The 27,740-nt window shown below is 41.9% G+C and overlaps 1 protein-coding gene across 2 annotated transcripts in view; it reads left to right on the top strand.

Moving 5' to 3' along the window:
- Positions 1-27,740, top strand: part of angpt1 (angiopoietin 1) — a 50,555-nt gene that overhangs the window by 13,339 nt on the left and 9,476 nt on the right. For both annotated transcript variants that reach the window (XM_071531709.1, XM_071531708.1), the window contains 6 exons: positions 8,708-8,863; positions 9,564-9,685; positions 11,045-11,277; positions 16,994-17,121; positions 18,448-18,549; positions 21,785-21,951. In XM_071531709.1, coding sequence (XP_071387810.1) covers positions 8,708-8,863; positions 9,564-9,685; positions 11,045-11,277; positions 16,994-17,121; positions 18,448-18,549; positions 21,785-21,951 — 908 coding nt within the window. The remainder of the gene's footprint in view (positions 1-8,707; positions 8,864-9,563; positions 9,686-11,044; positions 11,278-16,993; positions 17,122-18,447; positions 18,550-21,784; positions 21,952-27,740) is intronic.

Raw genomic sequence — 27,740 nt, forward strand, 5'->3', positions numbered from 1 at the left:
ATACACTATCTCTACTGTGCTCTATTTATTTTCACTTAATGGATAGAAATCACGTGACTGAAGTGTGATAGTGATCTGTGCATCTGCTTGAGGCATGAGTCAAACAGAGGGAAGGAAAGAGGACAGAGTAAAGTATGATTATCATTGTAAATTCAGTGTGTATTTCATGCTTCTTTGCTACCTTTTGCTCTGAACCATTTCCCATTCCACTATCACTTTCTTTGCTTTTCAGGAAAAACTTTTCAAAACACATGTTATCAATGATTTGAGGTATGCTGCCACTGGAATCTTGTCATGGAGAATGGCCAAAATATCCTTGTCTAGACCAACTGTGAAAATTCATTTCCAGAATGAATTTTGATTGCAATAACAAGCAAACGTCCACATCGTTGTACCCATATCAAAAAAGAAAAGCAAACATTTCTGTTGGATGTGCTCACGCCCGCTTCAGAGAGCTAAAGAACTGAAGTTCAAGGCAAAACATTTTGTCCATCCCTCTTTTTTAATGTTGAGAGAAAGTTCATGTTTTTCAAAGCAGGATGTCAGAAATTAATTGCCCTTTGCTTTCATTAACCACATTTGACTTCCAAGATGAACTGGCTTTCATCTTACATATTACAGACGTGCAGAAAACTTTGTCCAATTCATCTTGCTCTGCTGTAAATAAAGGCTCTTAGTGAATCGTGGAGGATATGTCTTGTAGACATAACACTGTCAGAGTCCTTGATTTAAAAAGTCTTCTCCAGCTATACATAGCCTGGTAGTTTTGCCAGTGATGGTACATTAGCGTAGATAAAAGAGAAAGCCAAAGGTAGGTCACAAACGTGAGAGTCGGAAGCAAAAAAAACGTTTTTCTGTCATATTAATGCATGTGAGATAGTATGAGGTTGATTTTCCCAAAAGAAACTAAGAGCATTCTGGCAGCAGTGCATCCAGTCATAGTCTCTCTTCTGTTCTCAGGGTTTTTATATTTTTGGATGTTTGACCTTGTCCTAATAAACTTTTAAATCTCAAATTCCCACATTTCTGCCAACTTGTGTGTTTCAAAAATATGATTAAGCACCAATTTCGTATCACTATAAAATTACTTTTTGGTTTACTCCGCCTTTTTTGAAAATCAAGCCTCACTATTTTCATTGTGGTTTTCTATTTTTGCAACACGAAGTATATGAACCATATAGGAAACGTATTAGTCATTTAAACAATGCCACAAATCACACCACATTTTCCACATTGTTTTCACAATTTATCACTTATTTGGATTGTGTGTTTTCTTTGTGTTCAGTAATGACTCGGAAGACTGGTAGTTAAAGTTTATTTGACAAAATGAATATGGAAAATCAGTTTGGCCTAAAACATTCATAGTGTTTGGTTCAACGATTTGCTTTTCTGTAGAAAAAAATGAAGCGGTCTTGGAAGCTGGGGAGTTGTTTACCATAATATTCTCACTTTGTGTCATTCTCTGCACTGTTGTCAAAATGTTGTGATAGAAAACCTTTGATAGACGTAAAGTGGTGTGCCACTGGACCTGCCAACTTTCAATACTCAGTGCCATGATTTACCCAGTGATTCATACAGAGAGTCCGCTGGGTCCATTTCAAGTTGTGTACACAAGGCTCATTATGTCCTTGGAAATGCTCAACCAAAACCGTAATTGAAATCAACACAATAGCATCTTGACAGAGAGACAAAGGGAGGAAAAGAAGGAGGGGAGAGAGAGTATTATGGAACAACAGACAGAGAGAGAGAGACAAAAAGGAGAGAGCCAGGGAACAGTGGATCCTGGCAGCAGGGGGGCTGTTTTTTAGGATGGCAGTCAGTCTCTCTGGCTGACTGGAGACCTGGAATCAACAGCATTCGGACGGACTAAGTGATGAGCCAGGCAGAGCCCAGGTCTGGACCACCCACCTCACAGCAGAGCCTGTTCCAACCACCGATTAGGCCTATTGATCGATCCCCCGTTTCAGAGTCAGGTCTGAGCTGCTATTTTGTTCGCGGAGACATGGGGGGCGTCTGTCTCTGTCTGTCTCCATCTTTCTTTCACATTCACACACAATCATTTGGTCTGTCTGTGTGCCAGTTTCTCCGTCTCTGTCAGATTCAGATTCAGAAAAAGCTTTATTGGCAGGAATCAAGTAGTATTGAGTGTTGCGAAAGCATATTGCAATAGGACAAAACAAGTTACAATATAGATGAATATAGGAATTATAGGTAATGTATGAATTAAAAATATAGGAATTTGTAATTATAAAAACTCTATTTTAAAAATTGTTTATTATGATAAATACAATTAATTTAATTCATTCATTCATTTAATCTCTCTCTCTCTCTAATTCTCTCTCTGATGACATTGTATGTGAGGGTGAAAAAAAAAAATGTGGCAGCAATTGAGTAAAAGCCTGGATGTTGGCCATTGGGGCAAAGGTCATGGAGGTCAGCTGTGAGTTCAGACTGAGTTGTTACTCACCTAATCTTGACAAAGTTTAAGACAGAGAGTCTTAAAACTGTTTCAAGGTGGATTTGAAAACAAACAAGGCGGTGGCTGAGAGAGACAGCCTTCTAAGATACAGAGATTGACCATATCTACATTATAGGCCACAAGTCTAGAGAGTGACAGCACAGGGAGTCAGGGCAACACCTTTTAAAGCCGTACTGGAGTGAATGATAGGCCAGGTTTCAGAGAGGTGTATCAAATTCACCCTTCACTGTCAGTCGGTGATAAGGAGGCGTAAGTGTGTTCACTGGCATCGGCCCAAAGGTGGCTCGTGATTACACTGGGAGGTGCTGATGGTGGGGGTAATAGCCCCTCCGCTGTTGTCCATTAAAGTGGTCTGAAATGCTTCCAGGCCTGAGCGCAAGGAGAAGCATCCCAGAACCCAGACCGCCCTCCCACCATCACCACCATCACCATCACTTCCCCACACAAACACACACACACACACACACACAGACACAGACACACACAGAGCCAGAGATAAGCAGAGATGTGACAGAGCTCCAGTAGTAAGTGTTTTATACAGTCCAGGCCCACCGTCCTGTAACTCTCACAGTGTCTCTCAGCACCGCCGCCGCTGCTGTTTAGAGAAGATCAAGACCCCCTTTTGGGATGGAAGCCACTCTAAATGGGAAATGTCAGAAAAGTGGTAAACATTTGTAGTAATCTGTAACAATGATAGCAGGGAGTATCATCTTGAGGGATTATCCTGTTCTTGGCTCTCAAGCATCGGCAATTTAGCAGCTCCGCCGCGATAACGTATAGAATATGTGTGAGGGCATCTTTGCTGATGGATTTCATGCCTTTTTGCTTGTGATACTTTCCATGAAAATATGCACATGTAGTATGGTTCATTCGATAACCTAAACACTTGTCCTTTTCAATGATGAACAGTCCCGTTGCTCTTAAAACTGCACCCTGCTACATCTTTTATGTTGTACAGCTTGTCAGTTATGTGTCAGACAGCCCAAAGCAGGTTGTTTTATGATTAACAGCCGATTGTAACTCACTAAGCAGCACTCGTAAACCGTCTGAACGCACAAGCCTGTACATGCATACTGATGGAGCTCTACACATCATAGCTGGGGGGTCGGGATGTCAGGCAGCATCATTAGCAGAGTCACAGGCGGCCTGCATGAAGCCAGGCCTCCTGTTCCACACACAGCACCTTAAACCTTTATGTCTCGGTGTAAAGTAGCAGTTAGGGAAACATAAAGTTCTGTTTATGTGACTCTCACTTAGCAAACGGTGATTATGTAAAACCAGAGGCGAGATTTAGTAGTTCTAAAAGCAGAGCCTGGTGTTATTGCACCTTCTGGAATGTCCCTTATTATAAATCTTTGCCACCTTTGAAATCCAGACTGATTTTTTTTTTTTCATGGGAAATGGTGTTTCATCTGAATTCCTTAATGTTTTCAAACTGTGAAATGTTTCTTTCTTTTTGATCGGGGATTGATAAGCATTGACGGAAGGCTATTTGAAGATGCAACATTAGCAAAACATTAATATAACAAACAAAATGCAACGTTTGCTGTTTTTGGAATGAAAAACTTCATCAAAGATGTGACATGTGAAATCCTCTTTTGAAATCCTGTTTTGAGTTAATCACATATTCTTTTATTCTCAATGATCAGGTCAGACCTGACTTTGTAGTTAAGCGTGACCCCCACTTATTCAGGGTGACCCCTAGCCGGTGGGCTCAGCTTGGAAGCTTACCAAACCTTACAGCTCCTGCTAAGCCAAACTGCACTGCTCCGAAACCTGTTTCTCTCCAAATTCCTGTCCGTGAGAGGAATTCAATGTCTATCAGACAAAAATTAGCACTTGATTGAGTCATTTCATTGGCTTACAACTATTTGTCTGTATTTCTTGACAAAAAATGTATAGGATAAAGCACCACCTATTGAAATGAATTAGTTCCAGTTTCAGGTTAACTGAAAATGATTAGGCTGTATTCTGTTTTCTGGGTGAAATGTCAGAGAAAATCAGTCTTTGGCATAAGAACCTCAAATCTTAGTAGCTCAAGTGGAAAGAAAGATCACCGCAACCTTTGCATGCACATTATGCACTCATATTTATTTCACCATCTCAATCCCATTCCCAAATGACACAAATGCCTCACCATTTGCATTTCAATGCTGGCAGTGAAAGAGATGCTTTGCTTTCAATGACTGGAAAAGCACAGGGCTTTAGCAGAGTGGAGGTTAGAAACCATCAAAATAACCTGACACCCACATAGACCTATTTTACTGCCTCCCAAGTGGTGTTTTTACATGATTGGGCGTGTTTGTGTAATCTTGTTTCTCCTTGGTACTTTCCATTTATGACCCCCACCAGATCCAGCCATGAGTCAGCTACATTCCCAGGGAGACGAGCCATGAAGCAAGCACTGGGTTTAGGTTTCTGTCAGACATATGTCACTTCGCTACCTTTTCTCTCAAGGTGACTTACTGGGTGCAAAGCGTATCAAGCACCATGTACAGTGCACCAGTGAGTCTTAGCAGATTAGCACGGTGCAGTGAGAAGCTGCTAGCTGTGGTGAAACAGGGGAAAGAGCCTATTGAAATGCATACTGCAGCTTAAGAGCTACAAAGCAGTGATCATAAATCCTGAGGTTTAAATTGGAGTTTTGAAGACAGGCCTAAAAGATGATGTTAAAAAAACCCTAGCGCTGAGACTTTACATTTCTAGATGGACTGAAAACCATTTCCAAACACAGTCATATTCTATGGTTCATTATCAGCCGGGGTAATCCATCATTGCTTGAGCTTTGTGGATTCCAGACTCCCTGTTTTCTTTCCAATTTCTTGGGCCGGACCATTGGAGGTTTTGTGGAAAGTGACACTTATATCAGCCTGATGTAGTTCACAGTTAGGGGAAGTTGTATTATATCTGAAATCCGGCCCGAAAAAATGTTATATTTCGCTTTAATATCGATGCCAGGAAAGGATATTACATTGAAAAGTTAATTCGACTTGGCAGACATGTGCTAATGGCTGAGCGCTGGCTGTTTCAGCTGAACAGAAAACGGTTCCATCTCTGCTCTGACGGTTTTATTATCTATCGAGTCTTGGCTTGATTGAAATGTTGAAATTCATCCATTCTTTATTTAGTCAAGTATGGCAATTCCTTTTCTCTGCAAGTGCATGTTTTACCATAAATATGTATGAATATTATCAAGATTTCACTCTTTCCAGCAATCTCCAGATTGCTCCATCAACAGATGCAACATCAGCAATACCTACAAATTTGTCCTTTAATTTTAGAAACTTTGTGGTCACTGTCACTGATCCAAAACAAACATAGTTTCTTTTTTTTTAATTATTCTTTTTGTTATGGTATTTTGCTTTGCCAAGCTTTGTGCTCTTTACTGAAGAATACTGTGTTCTTTCTCTGGACTGTTCATCAGATAAAACTTGAACTGGAAGCACTCCAATAATATAATTTTCAAGGTAGGACATTGATTAAACTTTAACGTTTTGACTACATTATGGAGTGATCCTACCAGCCCATTACTCTCCTGTGTAAATACAACACAAGGTATGGCAGCAGCATGAAAGGCTAGCCAACCTTAGGGCCTGTGTGTGGAGAGAGGAAGCGTGTGTGTCTGCTTTAATGTCAAGGTAGTCTGTCTGTGTGTATGTATATGCATGTGTGTTATCTTCACTTGGGCCTGAGGTCCTCCATATGCGAGTCAAACAGTCACAGTTCAAGCCGGCTCCCATAGGAATACACATGCTAAGGTCCTTTTGACTGCACTGTCGGGGGGGGTATCACCGGACATTAGGTCTAACGCGATAATGGGAACAATCTGTACTTTGAGAGGGACGGGAAAATGAAGTGAGAGACTTATGTTGTCACCAATCGCTTTCCCTCGAAGTGTCTTTGACTCACAGCTGAATATTTTCCTTCACAGACCAGTGAGCGCAGTGTAGACTGGCCTTCTCCAGTGTGTGAGCAGTTTAATTCGCTCCACAGCCAGAGAAAGGGAACATCATGGAATAGATGCTGAGTAAGGACATCAGCATAAGTGATGCTGTGGTGTTTGAAGCTTACCTGTCCTGCTGATCCATTCCTGAGAACGGGCCAGGACAATGTGTTGGTGAGCCAATATGAAATAGAGCAAGTATCATAGAAAAGATAAAATGGTTAAATCCCCCATTGGCCTAGTATTGAATCCCCTAACTGGGCGTTCAGACTGCGAGCAACACGATCAACAAGTCACCAGAAGTCCATTAATTTCCTATGGAGCTGAGCGACCAGGAAACTCGGTCAATGTGTGAACAGTCAACAAAGTTGGCCAAGCCCGAACTTTTCTGATTTCTGTGCTTCTTTGTTTCCCTTCTGATGTGATTTCGTTCTATGAACAATAGTTCTGCCTGGCGAAAATCGGTGAGAAATTGATATATATAATTTATATAGCCATTTAAAGCTTCTGAGTTCTCGAAACTTTTATTCTTAAAAACTAAACAGTTGCTTCCTTTTTTGGGGTTGATGGCGGGATCTGAGTTTTTGTCTGTTTATTTTCGATAATTAGCGCTTCCCTGCTAGCGTTGTTAACTCGTTAAAACAATGTAAAGCTATGATAGACAATACCAAAGCAGCAAAAAAATACACAAAACTTTGTAGCTGCATGAGAGCACTACATAGATGCAATCCAGTCAGATAAGAGCAACTCATCAACCAAGTTGCTGGCAGTGTGAACGCCTGTCAAAGCCTCCTCCCCTATCTCTTCTATCCCATCTCCCTCTCTACTTTCCACCTGTCTAAATCAATAAAAATAGCCAAGGTGAGCTGACTGGCTGCTCTCCTTTTAGAAAAGAAAATCCTCCTATGTTATGGTTAGTGTGATGTGTGATGTTGAAATCAATAGTGAAACATCACAGGACACTCCAAATACAATACACACTGGTCCGAATGGTTAATCCATATGAACAATCTTATGCAAGGCTAACTTTTCCTCCGTCCTGTCATTTGTTTGGGTTTGGAGATAAGGATGAAAGAGTTCTTTCAAGACAAGCCCCAGTGAATATCTGTTCATCTCTGCCTCTTCCATCCCTAGTTAACCACCTACATCTGGCTCAGCCCATATTGACTAAAGTCATTCTTCACTTGGGTGGCTCCCAAACAATGGAACAAATGGCTTTGCGTTTGCATAATTTTTTTTCATTTGTAGATAAGAAACCCTTTGCAATGTGTGACCGAGGGAACACTGATTAAAGAAAGTGATTATACAATGTGGTTTCTTGATCGGGGTATATGGTACCTATTAAGCCTGCTGAGTCATGAATATGAATGTGTCACCCGAAATCAACTGAATCCTGACAGGGCTTTGTTTCATTGAATTGATTTAATCTTTGAATGCGCACATAATCCTTTTCATCAGAAATCAGCACTATGCAGACTAAACAGTCTCATGCATTATATATATGTATGCTTTTCACCGTGTCTGTGGAATTTGCAGCATCTGTGAATCCTACGCCTAATCCCCACACTTTTAAACGTTGACACATCCACTTCCACATGACGACTGTACCCCATGATGGTAAGGGACAAGATTTCCGACTAGAGGGAACCAGGTGGGGACGAAAGCGAGATCTGCAAGCTGTGCATGTTATTATCATCAGTTTCCTCAGTCCATATATTTCTTGAAGGGAATTGCCGTCCATTTTTAATCGTAAAATATGTCTTTCTCTATCCTTCGGGGAGTGCTGTGATCATAAGCAAAAAATTTAAATCGGTTCTAGAGCCGGAATTGCCAGGTCCAGCTGGGTCAGGTCGCATGAGCACAATGCAATGTCAATGGAAATTTAGACATTTAGAGTGATTTTAAGGGTTAGAGTTAGGCGATTTGAAAGAAAAAAGAGTTTGAGTGTCTCCATCTGTATGAGACAAATAATTCTGAAGTGCTTTTGGAGAAGAAAAAGCAATTGTGTTTCAAGAAGATCCACCAATATTCTCTGTTTTTGCAAGTATTTCCCCTTTAATATAGCCTATGTGATTGGGGCAAGCCTACAAGTGTACATGGGCTGTGTTCAGTTTGTCTGTTATCAAAACATGATGATTATAAATATATGTATATTTATAATCATTGGCAATCAATGGCAAATTTCTGTCAACTCTCTTCCTTCGATACCCTCTTGCACCATTTTCAAATGGCCATTTCCCTCTGAGTCTCATCCTTTCTCTGCCTGCCATCTTTGTTTTGGGCAGATTGAGAACTACATCAAAGAGAGCATGAAGGCAGAGATGGCTCAGCTGCAGCAGAGTGCCGTGCACAACCACACGGCAGCCATGTTGGAAATGGGCACCAACCTCCTCTCTCAGACAGCTGAACAGACGCGCAAGCTAACTGATGTGGAGACACAGGTAACAACTCTACAAACACACTCATGCTGATGCTCATGCTCACACACACACACACATGCACACACGCAGACACACACACACAAACACACACACACACACACACACACACACACACACACACACACATAGATTCACTATTCTCTCTGTCTCTGTCTCTGTCTCTCTCTCTCTCAGACACACACACACACACGCACACACACAGACACACTGAGAGGATCCATCTCATGCTCCATTAACCCAGCTATTCCACTTTCAACTGCCCCAAAAGGGTTACAGGGAACTGGCCAAAGACAATATGGATGCTATATAAATACCCATCCCCTCTTTAAGTAATGTGGCTGTGGTTCCCTCTTTTGTTTATGGAGGAGTTTGAGGAGGAGGTGATGGGAGTGAAGTTAAAAGAGAACTGTTTGCTAAGATAAAATGATCCTCTATCATAACACAGCTGAATATCTTCTTAAGTATTACCATATGTCGGGTGAACACTCAACATAGTGAGCTACTACAGACCTTCATACACTGAGACTGAGACTGTATTTTGGTTTTGGGACAGGTTTTGATGCAGATTTGCGTGGTGTTAGTCTTAATTATTACAGCCAGTGCAGTATGTATGGAGGCAGATTAGCCATACGGCGCAAATATTGCCTAACAACCATATTGTCTTTGTATTGTATATCTGTGTATCTCTTCCTTGGGACAGGTTCTGAATCAGACATCCAGGCTTGAGATCCAGCTGCTGGAAAACTCTCTCTCCACCAACAAATTGGAGAAGCAGCTAATGGTCCAGACCAATGAGATCAACAAGCTCCATGACAAGAACGGGTAAACAGACAACATTGCGAGCACGCAAAACCCTCACAAGCTAGCTACCATCCATACTGCAACAAATTGGACAGAGACTGACTAGAGCAAATAACAATAATACACCCACGGTGCCTTTTTGGTGGAGTCAGTCTGTGCAAAGTATTTTCTCACTCCAACTAACTACTACTTTGCAGGAATGGGTAAACAAAATCGCAAGCCAGCTACCAAAGCTCATTGATTTCCACATAGTTTTCCCATTGTCCAGAAAACCAGTCAGTATACACAACAGCATAATATGAAGCTCATATTCTCCGTCATTTAAATCAGTTTTGAGCGCATGAGGCCATGTTTTCCATGTCGGGTTGTTGCACTTTAACAGTTGTTGCAAAACATGGAATTATAATGTGGCTTTTGGATACATTCTCATGTCTCCTAATCTTGTACTTTAGAGAGATTGGTCCTGTGGGATTGTCTGATGATGTTGTGTTTGAAAGGGCTTGGTCCACATTGCTCACTGCAGACCAAAGCATCCATAGAGACTCCATGCAATCACTTTGAAAAAAAAATGAACACTATTGAGAAAGTAGTCTCTAGTGATTATGACTTTCGAGGTATTCATGAGGCTTATGGATATAGATTGCTAAGGGCAATTTCCTTAAGCCTGAGCAATTATGAAATTATTCATATCCCATTTTGTACGTGTTGTCTTTTCTTTTTCCTTTACCAAATCTATGATAGAAGGGATGATTTGATTAGTTAATGAATTTGATGTCAGTCTGTATCATCTTTCAGACATAGATTGTACAATGGTAGAGCATGGATACTGTGAGGGCTTATTTTTTTTTACCTTGGATGAATCTGCAAAGTATGCGGTGAAGCCTATGTTTATTTTGTGTGCGGGACCCATGGCAACCAACCCTACTGACATAATTATTTGCATTTCTATCCTATAGACTTAGGATCCTGTGTTTGTGTTCCCATATCACTCACTGGGATAGAAACAGTTTTACAAGTACATCACCACAGTTTGATTGTAATTACTTGCATTATCCTTCACAAAGTAACAGCAGCAGGAAAATGTCAAAGGTGGGGGAATTTGATTAATTCTTCTTTCATCCACTGTCCTCTATTCATTATGGATATACTATAAATAAAGAAACTGATACGGTTAGATAATCACACAATCATCGCTAACATTATTACAAAAATTGCAAAACAATATTCAATCCATTTAAATCCTATGAAAACAAAGGAGTCTGCAACGTCACCCTGGCAACCCAGAGGATTCAGAGGCCCTGAAGGATAATAATAATAATTACTCAACAGCTTCACCTTCCTCCATAACCAACTGTTCTTGACCCCTTGCCTTTCCCTCAGCCTCCTGGAGCAGAAGATGTTGGAGATGGAGGTGCGACATCGTGACGAGCTGGACACACTGAGGCAGGAGAAGGGCAGCCTGCAGGCGCTGGTGGGGCGGCAGAGCGGGGTGATCAGGGAGCTAGAGGCCCAGCTGAGCCGGGCCACAGGGAACAGCACGGCCCTGCAAAGACAGCAGCAGGAGATGATGGATACTGTCCACAACCTGCTCAACCTCTGCTCCAAAGATGGAGGTAGGTTAGCTCTATTGTAATGTGGTGCCAAATTCAGCTTGCTCAAACACTGCTCCAGAGATGGCGGTAGGTTAACTAGGATCAAGGACTCGGTGTCTAAAAAAATGTTGAGGTTTGGAATTTAGATTCTCTATTATTTTACAAGCAGACAAGCAAACAGCTTGTTTGCTGGGTGGCTAGGGTCCTAAAGTCCCCGTGAAATGAACTCCCATTACTTTGACTTCCTGGAAAACAGAATATCTTTCATGGTGACCTCATGCTGCACGAGCAGGCATAAATATACATTTCTTACCAATAAAACCATCAGATTTTTGAACTATGAAGCCCCTCCACACCCTTCCCATCAAATAAAATTGCCCTTCTCTCCCTGACTCATATACAATTTGTTTATACTTTTGAATGATCCCTCACTGCGTTATGTCCCGCCCCAACATCCTGTTTCAAGAAATGCATCAAATCATGGAAGTAAAGATGCCATTTCATGGGGTCTTTAAACAATAGCCATCACACCTGAGCACATTCTGGCCAGGTGTGTGGTGCTGCAGAGATGAAGAAAGCTGCAACCTAGTAGTTGAAAGAATACATATCTAACCAAATGTTTAGCCAAATCCAGAACTACGAGGCACCACACTAAAGATAATTTCTAGAAGACTCACTTCATCTGATCAGATATTACAGTTACAGCCGCTTCTATTTTACAATCCTTGTGAAATTGTGATGACAGCAGTTCTATAAACCTCACCCCATACTGAGAGACACAGGGACAGAGCGTCCCTGTGTCTCTCTCTGTATTTGGCCCTTAACTTCTGCTTCACTGAGAGCAACATGAAGAAGGAAACATGGTTCTTATCGTAACCCAGTGTGGCGCTCCTCTTAGAGAGGTTTGGTCCCTCTCATAACCCAGCGTGGTGCTCTTTCTACAATAATCGCAAATAATCACGCCTCAGCCTATAAAGTCTGTGCTTAACGCTTCACTGAAAAGTCAAACAGCCACCGATTTTTGAGTAATAGACTGTTTTTATTCCTCTGTGTCTCCCCATTCTGATAATAAGAGACTGGGGATTTCCCTTTTGGCCCTACGTTTGACCCAGGCAGCAATACGACCCTCCGGTTCGGTCAAACGCAATGAACTCATTACCCCTGTCTCAGCAGTTTAAACCCCATAACACCCCAAACCCACTTGATCCCAACGTTGCCCTCAGCTCCCATTGGTCACAGGAGAATTCACATGAATGTCTGTGCTGGGGATTGGTTTGCACGCATAGTGTTGGAGGAGCCTCGGCCGGCCCCGTTTCCATCTGCAGATTTCCTGCAGAGACGACTCAAGACCCCACATCGCTTCCTGAGGTTCTCCGTCAGGCAGGAAACAACGAGGGCATGAATGGATATGGCAGGCATGAGTGGATAAATGCTGCACATGATTAACACATGCTTTGTATTAATCATGCTGTTCCCTTTTGTAATTTTTATGTTCCATGCAGTAAAGGTCACAGGCGGTCTCTTTTAGTATTCCATCTGTTTCGTCTGTATTTGTGAGCGTATGCTGCATTTAAGTCTTTTGAAAACATTTTGGCGTGACTAGCTCATATGTATCATTTCTGCATTTTTCATGTTGAGATTCAAATGTGTCCTCATGCAACTCTTTTGGCTTGCTATTTCGCCGGATTTGTAGTCTGTCATGTTTGATTTGTTTCACTGCAAATAATCCTTTTAAGGCCATTACCCACCTTTCATTTTGTCACCTTGTCAGCCATGTTATCTCCCTGCCATTTCCAGAGTCAGTGGGGTCAGTAGGGCAGGGCCCCGCCGCCCGTCCCCCTGCCTGTGATTGGTGGCCGCCTTAACGAGAGGCGATCGAAATGGAACGTGGCCACTGTTGCTCTGTGGTTGGTCTCCTTCCTCCTCCACGGTGGCGCTGAGGGTTGAGCCGGGCGTGCGGGTCAGAGGTCTCCCCTTTCCTCACCCCAGCCTGAATAAGTCAAACTGTAATAGCTCCTGGGGGACGCCCCGTCCGAAGGAGGTGAAGGAGTAGGTAGATCTCACTGATCGTCTGTCTCGCCGCCCCCTTTCTCAACGGCATTTAAGACAGAGACGCACCGGAGCTCAGTTTACTTTGTTCGTTGTTTGGGGGAAGGCTTTTGTTTGTTTGAGAAATGGATTAGTGTTTTCATTTGAGGAAAGGGTCAGCATTTCATGCCATCGAGTGGCGTCTGCTTGTGTTAGGCTTTGTTTTGAAAACTGAGCCCGAGCATTTCCTTTAAAGCATGGACTCAAATCATTACTGACGTTGCTGTGGGGAAGACACTTAGAAAGAGGAGTTTAACTACTAAATCTCCATAAACATCCAGTGTTTTACATTTGTGCAGAAATCTCTTTTCCTCTAATTAAGGTTTCCAATGTCATTTTCACCGCTGCAGTGCAAACCGAGGTCCAGGAAGCCATTTTTGATGTGGCCAGATGCAGCTATGGAGCTCTTGTTTAGGTTGTAATCATTACCTAAACCTTATTAGAGTGCAATGAGCCACGCACTGTTATTAACGGTAATTGACCTCAGCTTTGGAACACTCTTTAAAAGTTTCTGGCTGCTAAATATGATTTTCTTTCACAGTGTTCTATTATCCCACTAAATGAATGGCATCCATCATTTTTATAGCCGATACATTCTGAATCTGAAGAGAATGGGATTATTTTAGAGTTCCATGCAAAGCCTCAAAATGGCATTTACAGTGTGTACTGCCTCAACTATACTGTATTGTAAATGCCTTAAGAGTCACTTTACGATCGAAATACACTACACTTTTTAAGCCTTTCACGGTGGAGTTTTATGCTTCACTGACTGGCAAAATGACTTCACACCTAAAGTTGCAAAGACCTTTTATCTGTAGGTGATGTTGTATACCTCTCACTTTACACAGAGGGAACTAGACTATTTCAAGGAACTGTAGCATAACACACGTGCCTGTTCAAAACAGTGTAAAATGAGGCAGTTTGTTTCAGAACTATTTAGTAATCCAGGGAAGACAAAATCTATATCTTTGTAGAACCTGTTTTGGTCATGAAAATCAAGTGTAAAAACATTTGTTTTCAAAGTTAGTCTTGATTTTGAAAGTTTTTTTCCCCAATAATGCTATCGTCATGGCACCATGAACATCAAGTGGCAAATCAGTCAGTCAGTCAGACTTCGCTCCTCTACACCTGTGCACCATAAAAAAATCATTTCTGCAAATAACGTCTCTTCTTTACTGAGCAGTATCTATTTCAATAAAGGAAGTAGGAGTTTTATTATTGTGAAAATATAACTTGAATCTTGAACTATGAATCTTCACACTTTAGCTGCAAATTTTCACACAACTCCCACAAGCCTCTTCACATATTTAGCAAGAGCTACACATCACTGCCATACAGTATATATCATAGCATACTGTATATATCAGCTGTGGGACTGAATTTGTATTGTTTCATAGTGTTTTACATCCTTCAGATATGAATAGACCACAGCAAGTCATTAGGCCCCGTATGGAATCACTTCAATCCTCCGTGGCATTTTGTTCACATGGGAGCAGTGAGGTCTATGACAGTCCATTTAGCTCCATTTCTCACTCTGCTTAGTTCTAGTATTTGGGCTCATTTGGCAAGGGCACTGATTTATGCAAACACCCCAGCCCTGCCGGTCTTTTCACATGAACCCCCTACTGAATACGAGTCCCCACTGAACCACAAAATATTTGTCTGTAAATAAATATTGGGACATAAATAATATTTGTAGAGCTAGGCAGCAAGCTGTTCAAGGGAGCCGCTCCTATCCTGGAGCATCCAATCCCTCGACAGACAGTCTTCTTCCTCCCAGGGTGATCTCAATGGTGATTGTGAAATAATTGTCCACACCGTTACAGATTGAATACCAGAAAGTTCCCCTCTAACCTTGATCTCCTTGGCCTCTATAATGTGCTCCGCTGTCTGACGGCTTGGGGTAAATTACCGCCTGACAAGCCTGTCCTTTGTTGTGTTAGAGTCCGCAGCGCGAGGGCCCACTCTGTCAACCTGTCACAGCGGGAGATTCTTGTCGCTGACACTCAATACTTTGTCAAAATGGCCGAAGATAGTACACCCAAATAAGCGGCCTGGTTCCTCCGAGAAGTGCTGGACTCAGGCAGGGGGATCAAAGCGAGGGCTAAGGATCGCTGACACATTTCGCTTTGCACTGACATCTTCTTTAACTCAACAATCCCAACAATAAAAACAATGGTGTGAAAACTGAGATGAACTCCTCATGTGGGAGGAGAGAGGGAGGCCGAAAGAGGAGAGAAAAAAAAAGGAAAATCGGAAGGAATTTCCATCGATATAACAAGGGCTTGGAAAGTAAATATAAACCACTTGTTATAACAGGAACTTGAAATTTATAGCTTGTAGTATTTTGTCCTTAGCCCCTTGCTTGGTTTCAAAATAGTGCCGCCATAATTATCTGCAGATGGAAATGGACACAGCTGCCTCTTTGAAACGGTCTGTCAAAGTCGGAGGCCTTCTCTCGGAGCGAGAGATCATTCGGTTGATGAACTGCTTTTCTCTTGCTAATAAGTTAGTCACCCTCAGATTTTATCTGGCGGTTACAAGATATCCACAGGGAGACTCGCCGATCAGCTTCTGCCTCAGTTTCCCTGCATGTTTTCTCCTCTGAGACGTGGCGATCTGAATTACGATAAATTGACCTGTTTGATACTAGAAAAACATCTACCATTTGGTGGGATACATTATGTGACATGTGATAAAAGGTACAGTTCATGATTTTATAAAAAACTGTGAACTATGATTTCCATGTATCCAACTGACACTGTCAAGGAACTGTGACTTTTATTTGCAAGGCTATTCTTGTATTTACAAACCGCATGACTCATAATCCCAATTTGACTTGATTGAGATAGAACAGATGATTGTTATGGCTGCTCTGCTATCACCAGCATGTGTAAACCATTTGTTGAATCTCTTTTATATCGCATACAGTATATTGTACCATTGATACGAGAGCTTTGACACCCTGTCAGCATGGAGGCCCAAGTATTTTCTTCACATGCTTCTCACAAAAAGCGAGTGTACATGACAACAAAACATATTGGCGGACGTGCGTACAGTAGATGATAAAATTAAAGCAACAGCTGCCATAGACTATATTTTTGGTAGCCTTTACTGCCAGAACAGCAGCCATGACCTGTAACAATTTTCAGAGAGTCTCATTAGCACTTGCCACTCAATCGAATGACGTAGTTTGAAATTTACCTGACAACACATCATGGTTCGTGCCTGTATCTGCATCAAGTACACTACCAGTCAAAAGTTTGGACCACCACATTTTCACATTTTTCACATTTTAGAATAACAGTAAAGACATCAAAACCAAACAAATCAAAACTATCTTATATTTTAGATTCTTTAAAGTAGCCGCCCTTTGCCTTGATGGAAAGGCAAAGGCTTTGGAAAGAAATTCATACATAGGCATCAACTTCACTATTTATATTTGTCTAATTTCAAGCATTTAAGCATAAGCCTTTAGCTCAAAATTGCTTTAAGAGAATGAAAAACATGGTGCATTCAATCAGGTGTGTCCAACCTTTTGACTGGTAGTGTATGTCAACCAATATTTCAAACCTGTGCTTAACCCGTCTTTTAAAGAGCAGCTTTCACAGTATTGTACTCTAAAGATTAATTTCTCGTGTGCCCACAGTGGTGCCTAACAGCACAAAGACGGTGGACGAAGAGAAGAAGTTCCGCGACTGTGCCGACCTTTACCAAGCTGGCTTCCTCAAGAACGGAGTCTACACCATCCACATCAGCCCCCAGGAGACCAAAAAGGTGGGAAGCCGCAACGTTTTACAGCCAGCAGTCCACCACAATGTGAAAATATCTGCCTTTTCATCACTTCTAGGCAGGCTCTTTGATGGCCGGTTTATAGGGTTTTGCTTGTTTTCTTTGAGTTGGAGCGAGACTCGGATCCCTCCAACAAAGCGAGAGACAGTGAGCCACCGCTGGGCGCCAGCCAGCCAGGGAGGGTTGTGAATGATGGTACTTGCTGCTTCAGGAATAATCGAAAGCTGAAAATACACTTGGCAGCCCAGCGAGTGCAAGAGTTTACAAGGGGAAGAGGAGGGGGGGTGAAACAGGTGTTCACTACCTCGACAGGGAGCTGATCAGGACGGCAACGAGGGAGCAAGCGTGTGTGTGTGTGTGTGTGTGTTCTTAACCTCTACAGAACACTTTTGACTGATGGGAGTGACAATTTAATATGGTGGGAGGTTGGCAGAGGGTGTGTGTGTGTGTGTGTGTTAGTGTATGTGTGTTTCTGTGTGTGTGTGTGTGTGTGTGTGTCATCTGTTTTCCAGCCCAGCAGGGTACAGCTTCAGACTTCAGACTAGAGGAGAGGCAGAGGAGCTTTAAAAGGAAACAGTTGGTTGTGTGTGCATGTGTGTGTGTGTGTGTTTGTGTGTGCTTTTGCATGTATACGGTGAGGGGTGAAGTAGTCTAATGTCTGGTCAGAACATGGAAAATGAATTTGTCAGAGGCACTTCCTTAATTCCACTCGGGCCGTGTTGCTGTGTGTTCAGCTGCGTGGGCCGGCTGAGGTGAGAGACCTTCTCCGCTCCGCCCCGGGGTCTCCTCCTCAAAACAAAGAGCAACACCGCAGATAGAGCTGCAGCCCTCCGTTATCAGCTTACACACACCGAGGTCCAAGGTTAAGGGCCACATTACACCCAGGTGTCCGCTGGTATGTGTCCAGCCCGGACCTCCGCTTTGATCCGCAGAAACGAGGCCCTCTGATGAGGAACATCTCCGGGGAGTTGCTGAGGGATAAGGAGACGTTGATTAAGTTTGAGGAGGAACGCGGATACTTCACATTCCCGAAGATGATTCATCACAAGGGCTGGGAAAAAGGAGTGGTGTGAAACCAAAACGATTGTCGAAAAGACCATTTGTTGTTAATGCAGCTGAGAGTCATGTTGAATGTTTGCTGTAGTGTAAATTACGTCTTCTAAATTAAATGTGTAAATTTAGAAAAACCTACGGGTGTTGCCAGTGCTCCGTTCTCTTCATTTATGTGTCTCTGTCCCACTCTCTCTGTCTCTCTTCTGTGTGTGTGTGTGTGTGTGTGTGTGTGTGTGTGTGTGTGTTGGTGTGCTGTAGGTGTATTGCAACATGGAAACAGCCGGTGGTGGATGGACAGTCGTCCAGCGCAGAGAAGACGGCAGCGTCGACTTCCAGAGAACGTGGAAGGAGTATAAGATGGTAAGACAGGACAAAATACACACACGCTCATTCACATAATACACACACAGACACTCACCCAACACACAGACACTCATCTACATCCGAGACAATGATGATGACGATGATCTCTTAAACACAAGACAGTGAGACAAGACACACACAGAAAAGGAGAGAAACACTCATCCATATCCATTAAACACAAATTACGAAACCATGCGATGAGAAGAACATCCTGTTTCAAAAATACACTTCCACAGTTGGATTGTGACAAATAGAGTGCACTTTCTGGCCTAGATTTAACATGCTGAAAAACAGAGAGTCAGGATTCGCCGATCCAAGACCATTTGGAACGCTTCGACCAGATGTCATGTCTCCCGAACAATAGCTCCCCCCTCGTCTTGTAACAGCAATATTAACCAGGATGTCTGGGCCTTGCACCCTTCCTCAGCCGAGGCCACAATGACTCGGGGTTGCTCTCTCTCCCTCTTTTCCGACAGGAGATCATTACCTAAATCTGAAAACAACACATTTGTTTAGTCTCCAGCGCTGTGCCAGGTGTTGTGGAGGACATCATCTGTTTGTCATCAAGCAGGAATCTGTGCATATTTGCGTTGCGGGTGTTAACATATTCTACCTAAGCTCTGTTTAGACAGCGAATTGGATTTATTAGTGCTGGCACTTGCACTGCTGGTGTTTACTGCATGACTGACCTGTGTACAGTTTTGACCAAATGTATTATTGTCAAATAAGCTATGCACATTCTAGTCCCATGTAATCTGATTTCTATTGCAAATTCCATTATTTTCCCTCTCCACTGCTTTTGATGGACAACTTATCAGCCTATAGGAAAGGATTTCAAAGAAGAGAACTCCCAGGTTGGATCAAATAAAAGCAAATTTATTCAATTAAATTCAAACTTTATTCAAGACTCATCTTAAAAAAGAGGTCCATAGCAGATAATATACAATATACTTACAATAAAAGGCCATTACAGATAAATAGAAGAAAAAAGATACACATAAAAGGCAAATAACTGGGACTATTTGTGATGGTCACTTTTCTTCATTGTTTTTCTTTAATTAAAATGTGTCATCATAATTAATTACAGTGATTTTTGAATAAGAAAATCCTACATACCTGCTTTAATGAATGCTCCGGTTTGCTGTTCAGTGTGTCATTGTATTAGGGTAAGAGTAGGCTTCTCACCAATGGGTGAAATGCTTTGACATGGGGAAAAGCTAGAGGGTAAAAACCCTAACAGACGGAGTGATAAAAAAGAGAAAGAGAGAGGAAAAAGACAGACCAAGAAGAAGGAGAGGAAGAAAATTAAGAGAGAGTGAGGCCCAGCCAGTTAGCACCAGCGAGACAGACATGGCAACCCTCCAGCCTCAGACAGGTGGACGGATGGAGAGCATGGTCTGGATTATATGGGAAAGGATACCCTCATGGACCTTGGCAGACTTGTACACTGCTGATGTAACAGCACAGTATTACTGTTGCTGCTCCCCTTCTCTCCTTGACTGGAGGTGATCGATAGTGTTTTATTGTGTTATTAATTTCCATGCTGTTGGCCTCCACAGGCTTGTGCTCACGGATTTAATACACTTGAAGGATTTGTAAATCTTTCAGTCAAAGCTGTGCAGCCTATAGAGTTGTTGTTTTTTTTGTGGGAGGATGGAGAGTATTTTGGCAGCAGAGATATGCTCCACCTATTAAAATGTGATCTTAAGACCATCCCATGTTTATAATTACATTACCAGAGCAGAATATGTGCCACAGGAGACTGCCATGCAAATGATATTCGCAACCCACTGCTCCATCTTACGCTGCGTGTTTTGAAATGAAGGCTCATATTGAAATTCCCGTTTAATCTTTGTAGGCGTAAGGGGTCCTATGATTTACAGTACAATACAAAGGTTCAACATTTACAAATGTTTAACATTCATAAATGTCTTTTTAAAGTGAACTCTGAGCAAATGAAACTGAAATGCAAACCGAGCGCTCGGTCCAACAATATGACTAACCGGCTCCTCATCCTTTCTGAGTTGAGAGATGTAGATCAGGTTTGCGTGTGAGGGAACGCGGTGTACCGGAACGATACAAAGAGGAACTGTTGACAGAGTTTGACTCGAAGCCCGTTATCCAGCCAGGGTTCTTGGGGTGAACCCCAGTCACAGGAGGAGGCATTGGACAGAGCTGAAAGGCCGGTCAGAGGGGAACATCTCATCAGGAGTGCGATCAATTTAGAGAGTAGGAAAGAGAGAGAAAGAACTCTAATGGGCCCCAGTCACTTTCTCTTCCACCCACACGGCAGGACATGCCTAAGGCCAGAGGAATGCCCCATATTTACTTTCCCCCCTTCCCACTCCTAATCACCACACACACTCGGCACAAACACAGACTTCTCCCTGACTCTGCCTCCGTTGCCCCCTCCACCCCCCTCTTTCCCAACTCGTCAATCTTTAATGGAGCAGTCCAGACTATTCTGTCAGAGCTGTAATGTCATCCTGGTTCATGATATTCCCTCCTGCAATCCGCTGCTCTTGCTGCTGTCAGAAGCACTTTGCCTGTGACCAGGAGCCACTCTGATCAAATAAAAACCCTGCAATTATTTGAATGATGCAAGTGGGCATGCTTGCTGTTGTGAGAGTGAGCATGGATGCATTTTTTTTTTTCTGGAATGAGTCTTTAAGTACTAATAACGAGTTTAACATGTGTGATTTGGGTGGAAGAGAGGAATGGAAAAGGTGTGTGTCTGTTTCAGCTGGTACCAATTTACGCGTTTTTATAAATAGGTAAGGCTATCCATGTGCATTATTAAGCCAACAGTATGTTCCACTATTCAAAACCTGCATAATGTAATATACAATGTGCCATTTGACGAATGTGCGTGGCTTTCTCACTGCAGTCTGGAGAAATAAAAAGGGAATGAAGAACAGACCAAAAAAAAGAAAGATCTATGCAGTATGGAACATTTCTACTGGTGGACAATCATAATCACATTTTTTATTATTATCAACTTTTGCTCTATCTATAATCATATAATATGAATGTATCATAATTGACAAAAAAAATTCATTAGAAAATTCCTTCATTCATTCCAGAATCCTCTAGTCTTGAGATTTAATCTTTCCAGGAAACGAGAGGAGATAGTGAGGAATGATTTCTATCCCGTGATTTACAAAAAGGGATTTCTCTGCGGTATTTGAGCACTGATTATTCCGGCCTTATGTTTTCTCTTCCTTCGCTGCAGGGCTTTGGGACGGTGTCTGCAGAGCATTGGTTGGGGAATGAGTATGTCTACCTGTTGACCAGCCAGAGGCAGTACGCCCTCCGTGTGGAGCTGACCGACTGGGACGGACACCAGGCCTTCTCACTCTACGACCGCTTCCACATCGGCAGTGAGAAACACAACTACAGGTAGAACCGCTACTGTTGCTATTACTACTATTACAAGTAGAGGAAAGATTAGGCAGCGAGCTAGGAATTGCGTTTTCCATGCCAAGGGTAATTTGTCATGCAAAGAACGCAATAGTGAAATAAAAATCAACTTGATGTGTTCTTCATGACAGCTTTGCACAGTGGCTAGGAAACTTTGTGTAGTACAAATTTAAAAAAAACCTTCTGGACTGGATCAGTTTTTTGCAGAAATCATTGTAAGTTTTGAACTGTAGTCAACCACATATTTGCACCACATGTTCACATTGCATCAATGTGAAATTGATTTCAGGCTGAAAAAAGAGTAGATGAATGAATCTACAAATGATTGAATGGATGACTTTTTGACCTTCTTTCTCATTGATCACTTGCATATCAGTAGTAAGATGGTAAAAAATGGTTCATTTTGCATGTCATTGATTGATGGATGGAGGGGTTGAAGGAATGGAGGGGTTGAAGGAAGGAAGGAAGGAAGGAAGGAAGGAAGGAAGGAAGGAAGGAAGGAAGGAAGGAAGGAATGACCTTGTCCCTCAAGAGTACAACCATTACCACATTCACAGTGAGAAGCAACAAAGATAGGATAGGAAACTCTTAATGTGAAGGGATGAATAAATCATCATGGAAAGGTGGAAAAGGTGGAAACATGGCCAGCCACTGCGAGCTTTCCAGGCACTTCAATCACATTATTCCTGTTATGTAAATCTGTGGCAAGATTTCTCTCATTGCAAATTCCTTCCAACCCAAATGTATCCCGTTGTCATCGTCTCGTCTCCGCAAACGTTCCTCTGACTGACACTTTGTCCTTGCATGTAGAGCGGGTGAAGTTCTCTGTTTTCTTTTGAGGGGGTTAATGATAACAGGCCTCAAACTATGGCAGATGCTTGGACTTCTCAGATGTGGAAAACTACTGCAAATTCCAGAGAGTTCCAAGCAATCACTGGCTTGAGAGGAGATGGCCTGACAACTCCAATTTCGCAGTTTTCTCTGGATTTCCAGTCCTCTCTGATAAGAGGTCCCTTTGGTTTCTACATGTCCTCTCTTCAACTTTGAAGGATGGTATGAGGGAAGGGAGACTTTGGCTTAAAAGCCTTTACCTCAATCCTCTTATCCATTTGCACCCAGGCTGCGGAAAAGACACCGGTGTCAAGTGTTTCTCTATAGCGGGGGGCTTTTAGGTCTGTTGTCATATCTAATTTGCAGAATTGTGTTGCACCGACAGGTTTTACTTTACAAGGTTTCCGTCTTAAAGAGTTAGACCCTGGTGTGGGTTCTGCGGTTTTCTCTGTGGACGAGAGCAATGGATTTCACGGCGAAATCTAACGGAAGAGATCAAGCGGTTTTTATGTTGTGAATTTCACACACAGACTAAGTTGAGGTTTCGTGTGTCTGCAATGTGAGGAGCCAGTGTAACTCCATCCCTGGTTACCTCTTAGTCTTTGATTCTGGCTCTGAATGCACGGGCACTGACTTCACGCTTCTCAACTTGGCGCACAGATATGTAAGTGCACAGGGCCACATACTGTATATGGGAGATAATTCAGGTATGTTTATTTACTGTATCTAAGAGAAGGGAGTTTATCTAAACGTAAAGCACATTTTGCTTTACGAAAATCCGACACCCTCTCTCTCTGTCTCTCTCTCTCACACACACACACAATCACATTCACTTTTGATTTATACTTGTTTGCGTCTATCTCTCACACATTTTTATCATCCCACACACTCACTGACCTTGTGTCCTCTTGAAATAAAACAGTAGTTGTTTTTGTCCTGTTGGAGCGGAGAGAGGGTGGTGCGGCCCGTTTTACAAGGTTTCGGACGAAGGCTCGTATACTGTTTAGGACTCTAATCAACATGCTGATCTCTATAAATAGATTTGTTCTCGCAAATAGTTGTGGTATGATAATCGCACATTGCTTCTCAGAAATACTGGCCAAAACAAACCAGATGGCAAGGCCCCAAACAAACCGAGGCTGCCATGTTCCCTGTTCTCTCTGCTTTGGCACCTCTCTGCTTTTAAATGTCAAACATCCAGCTTGCATGTATTGCACTGGAACATAAGATATAGTAGCAAGTGATAAGGTCTGTCTTTCGGTTTCTTTTGGATTATTTTCTATCGTTTTGCGGTGGTTTACTGGAATACAGTCTGCGTCAGCGCGAGTCAGACAAACATTTATAAAGACCTCATACGGTATAAAGTATGGCTACACACTCATAGTCCATCTGTGTCTCTCTCTCTCTCTCTCTCTCTCTCTCTCACACACACACACACACACACACACACACACTGCACACACAAAAAGCGCACAAACAAGCCCACAGACTGACAAGCACCCGTTGGAAACCACAGAGGATAATTTAATAGTCTAAGTCCAACGATGCACAAGCTTCGCCATTTATCATAAACAATATGGAGCATTTCCAGCAAGGAAATGTTTGTCTGCCTGCCAGCTCCTTGGTTTCATCTAAATATACAGTGAGACGGAAATTACTCAGCTTGGAGAGAGAGAGAGAGAGAGAGAGAGAGAGAGAAATCATTGGCTAGTGAAATATAGGATTCTAATCCCTTATAAATGAAATCATGTACATGGAATAAATGTCACATTTATTACCGTTGCTCTAAATGTTTTCCAAACCACATGGTCCAACCAATTCATCTTTATTCAATGTTATTCTTTACTCTTGCCGGCTTTTTATATGCAAGAGAATTAAACTGTCATATCAGTACATAATTCACAATCAATTTATTGTAATTTTTTTTGGATATTGTTTTGAACACAGAGCCAATAAGGTGGCATTTCAATGTGCCCAGACATTCCATTTGGTTGACTTTTCCATTGAATTTGTAACAGTGGAAACACAGAGTGGACTGTGGGACTTTAAACAGTGGGGTTTAAGTGCTGTTGTGTGACATCATCACCTGGCAGGAGTATAGTGGTAGATGAGGAGGTGGATACACTACTGAAGGGTGGAGGATATACTGTGACCCCACCCTGCTATATTTCAATGGAAATGATAAGTGGGTAAATGCCCACAGTTAAAAGCATCAGTATATATAACAATTTTCTTATTTACTATCATTGTGGGAAAATCAACATTTCTCCTAGAGAAAATTAGTGAAAGTGACTACATGTTTGGAGTTAGTCTCCTGGGTTGAAGGCCATTTTCAGATAGTTTTCAGATAGTTTGCGCCCATAAATCAAAACTGATAAGCTGATAACTCATAACTTGTTAACACTGTTGCACTGAGTCCAATGCAATCCAAAAGTATTTGAAGAGTTCTATTCCAAAATGCAGTGGATCTATTTTGGGTGAAAAACAAAATAAAACAAAAATAAATGATATCAATATCTTTAAAATATAGTGAAGGCAGTCTGTAGAAGTGTTGTCATTTTGTCAAGTGAGGACTTAAGGTACCTACTATACTTTAAAAGTATCATAATTTGCTTTAATCTTGAATCATTAATTTGATCATTTTATTAATAAGAGTTAATGTTCCTTTTTCTATATAGGGGATTTCTCATATTAGAGCGCATTATCTATCACACACACTCTCATGCATGAGTACTGCTGGACGTACCAAATAATTACTCTTAGGAGCGGAGCGTTAGTGCAGGAGCAGATCAAGAGTGGTGCAGCAACTCTGCAGCAGCCAAATAAAAGAAGAAATCTACAACGGCTACATCTGCTCAGTGTAAGCTGACATCAGCCATGTTGTTTTAATGTTTAATGTGCAAATCCTGTTGACAATGCTTTGAGAGGTATATTTGGGTCAACCGGGACTACAAAGTTCCCACTGAACCACAACCACATAATATTGTGAAATTAGCTTTTTTTTTGTTTTTGCTCCATTGTAATTCAGGTTACCATAATTGCAGAGGTTACTGTCTTTATAAACAATAGAAAATAGCACACTGTCATCGTGGCTAAGTGGGTTGCTTTGATACAGCATGGGTTGCAAAAAATGATAATAAAATTAAATGTAATTGGACGACCTGCAAATATTGTTGTAATGATAGTCACCAGATCAACACATTTAGTTAATCACCCTCATTTATCAAGGTTTCTTTGTTGCAAAAATGAGGCTTTTTGCTGAATATCAATATGAAATGGGAGGGGGAGAAGAAAGTAGACCCGAATGACATATAGAAAGAGACACACACAAAAAAAGAGGAAATTAGGAAAAATACCGACAGAATGAAAGAAAGTCAAATAGTGGCGAATAGGCAGAGGGGAAATGAAATTACAGAATGAAGAAAATTGCACATTACAGTGGCCATATCATGTTTTATTTCTATAGTGCAGCAGAAAATTGTGGAACTCACCATTGAAATTACAGACTAGAGAAGCCAAATCTCGTTACACATCTGTTTATACCATACAGATTCTAATGTCTGTGATTCGAAGGAATGTAAAATAAAAACGGCTCAACGGGTTTCAGTCGAAATTATCATTGTTTCAAATGATCAATACAGTCACATAATGTCAGGTTGGCTGGCCTCCTGTGTATTATTTAACTGTGACTGGACTCGAGGCCCACTAAAGCTGCCAGCTTATGTAGACGGGATCTTTTTCCCAATAAATGTGTGTAATCAAGTTTTAATAGTGGACTTTAGAGGGTCAAAGAGGGGTAAGAAAACTATAGTGACTTTTAGTATAATCCTCCTCCTAAAGAATAATGCTTATACTGTAGTTGTTTAGAGAGTTTGCCATGAACTAAAACATTTGTGTTGTTGCAATATAGGGGTAACAAAACCCAAGGGGCTCACATTAAAGTTTTTTTTATCCCAGAGAGAGAGAGAGGGAGAGAGAGAGCGAGAGAGAGAGAGAGCGAAAGAGAGAGAGAGAGAGAGAGAGAGAGAGAGAGAGAGAGAGAGAGAGAGTCGTCATGCAAAGTTGTTTTTTGGAGGCAGTGTGTGTATATCCACATCCATGCTCGCCAGGTTACTTTTACTACTACTTTTATTACTACTGCGTGTGTGTGTGTGTGTGTGTGTGTGTATGTATGTGTGTATGTGTGTGCGCGCGATGGACTTTAGCACCACATCCATGTTATTCCTCATAGTCAGGGTCAAGTAGACAGTCATCAGTCAGGCGTCAGGTCGGGTCACATGACACAGAAGAGCTGTGAACCATTTCAGCTGACCTTTTCAATGTAGCTACAGTATGTAGCCCTAGGGAAAGTTTCACAGAGATATACACTGATCTATTGGATAAAAAAAATGCTTTCTGCAAGATCTCATTGAAAATATACAAATAATTCCTGGAATACAAGATGGGATGGGTTTACAGTGTCAGGTAAATTCTCAGTTAGAGCAAAGTATACTAAACTGGCTTTCATCTGATTCTCTAAACTCTTACTATAGTGTCCAATGTGGCAAATCCCACCCATTTTGCACCCAGGCAGGATGAAACAAATCTTGAAAAGCATTTGCCAAAGGTCTGTTAACTCCCCGTGAAATGTATGAGATGTTCTAAGATTTATTCCCGCATAAAAGTCTTTGCACAGAATTTACCCAAAAGCCTGGCCGCGTCTGTACAGCTACCTTTTTTTCCAAGAATCCGAATTTCATGTTTCATGCAATTAGTTCAGAGGAGCGGTATGTGGGTCAGTGAATGTGTGAGCCTGAGTGTGTTTTAATGCATCGTAAAGCACTAATGTGCATGCGAAGATTCAGCGCAGCACCCAAGGCACCGAACAGAACCATCATTTCCAAAATCGGCTGAGACAGAAACATGCACGGACCTGTGGGGGAGTTCAATGTATGCAC

The sequence above is a fragment of the Centroberyx affinis genome, unplaced genomic scaffold (assembly GCF_046629955.1).
Source record: "Centroberyx affinis isolate AG114_WGS23_722 - 3 ecotype Tasmania unplaced genomic scaffold, CSIRO-AGI_Caff_v1 ptg002115l_1, whole genome shotgun sequence".
Lineage (NCBI taxonomy): Eukaryota > Metazoa > Chordata > Actinopteri > Beryciformes > Berycidae > Centroberyx > Centroberyx affinis.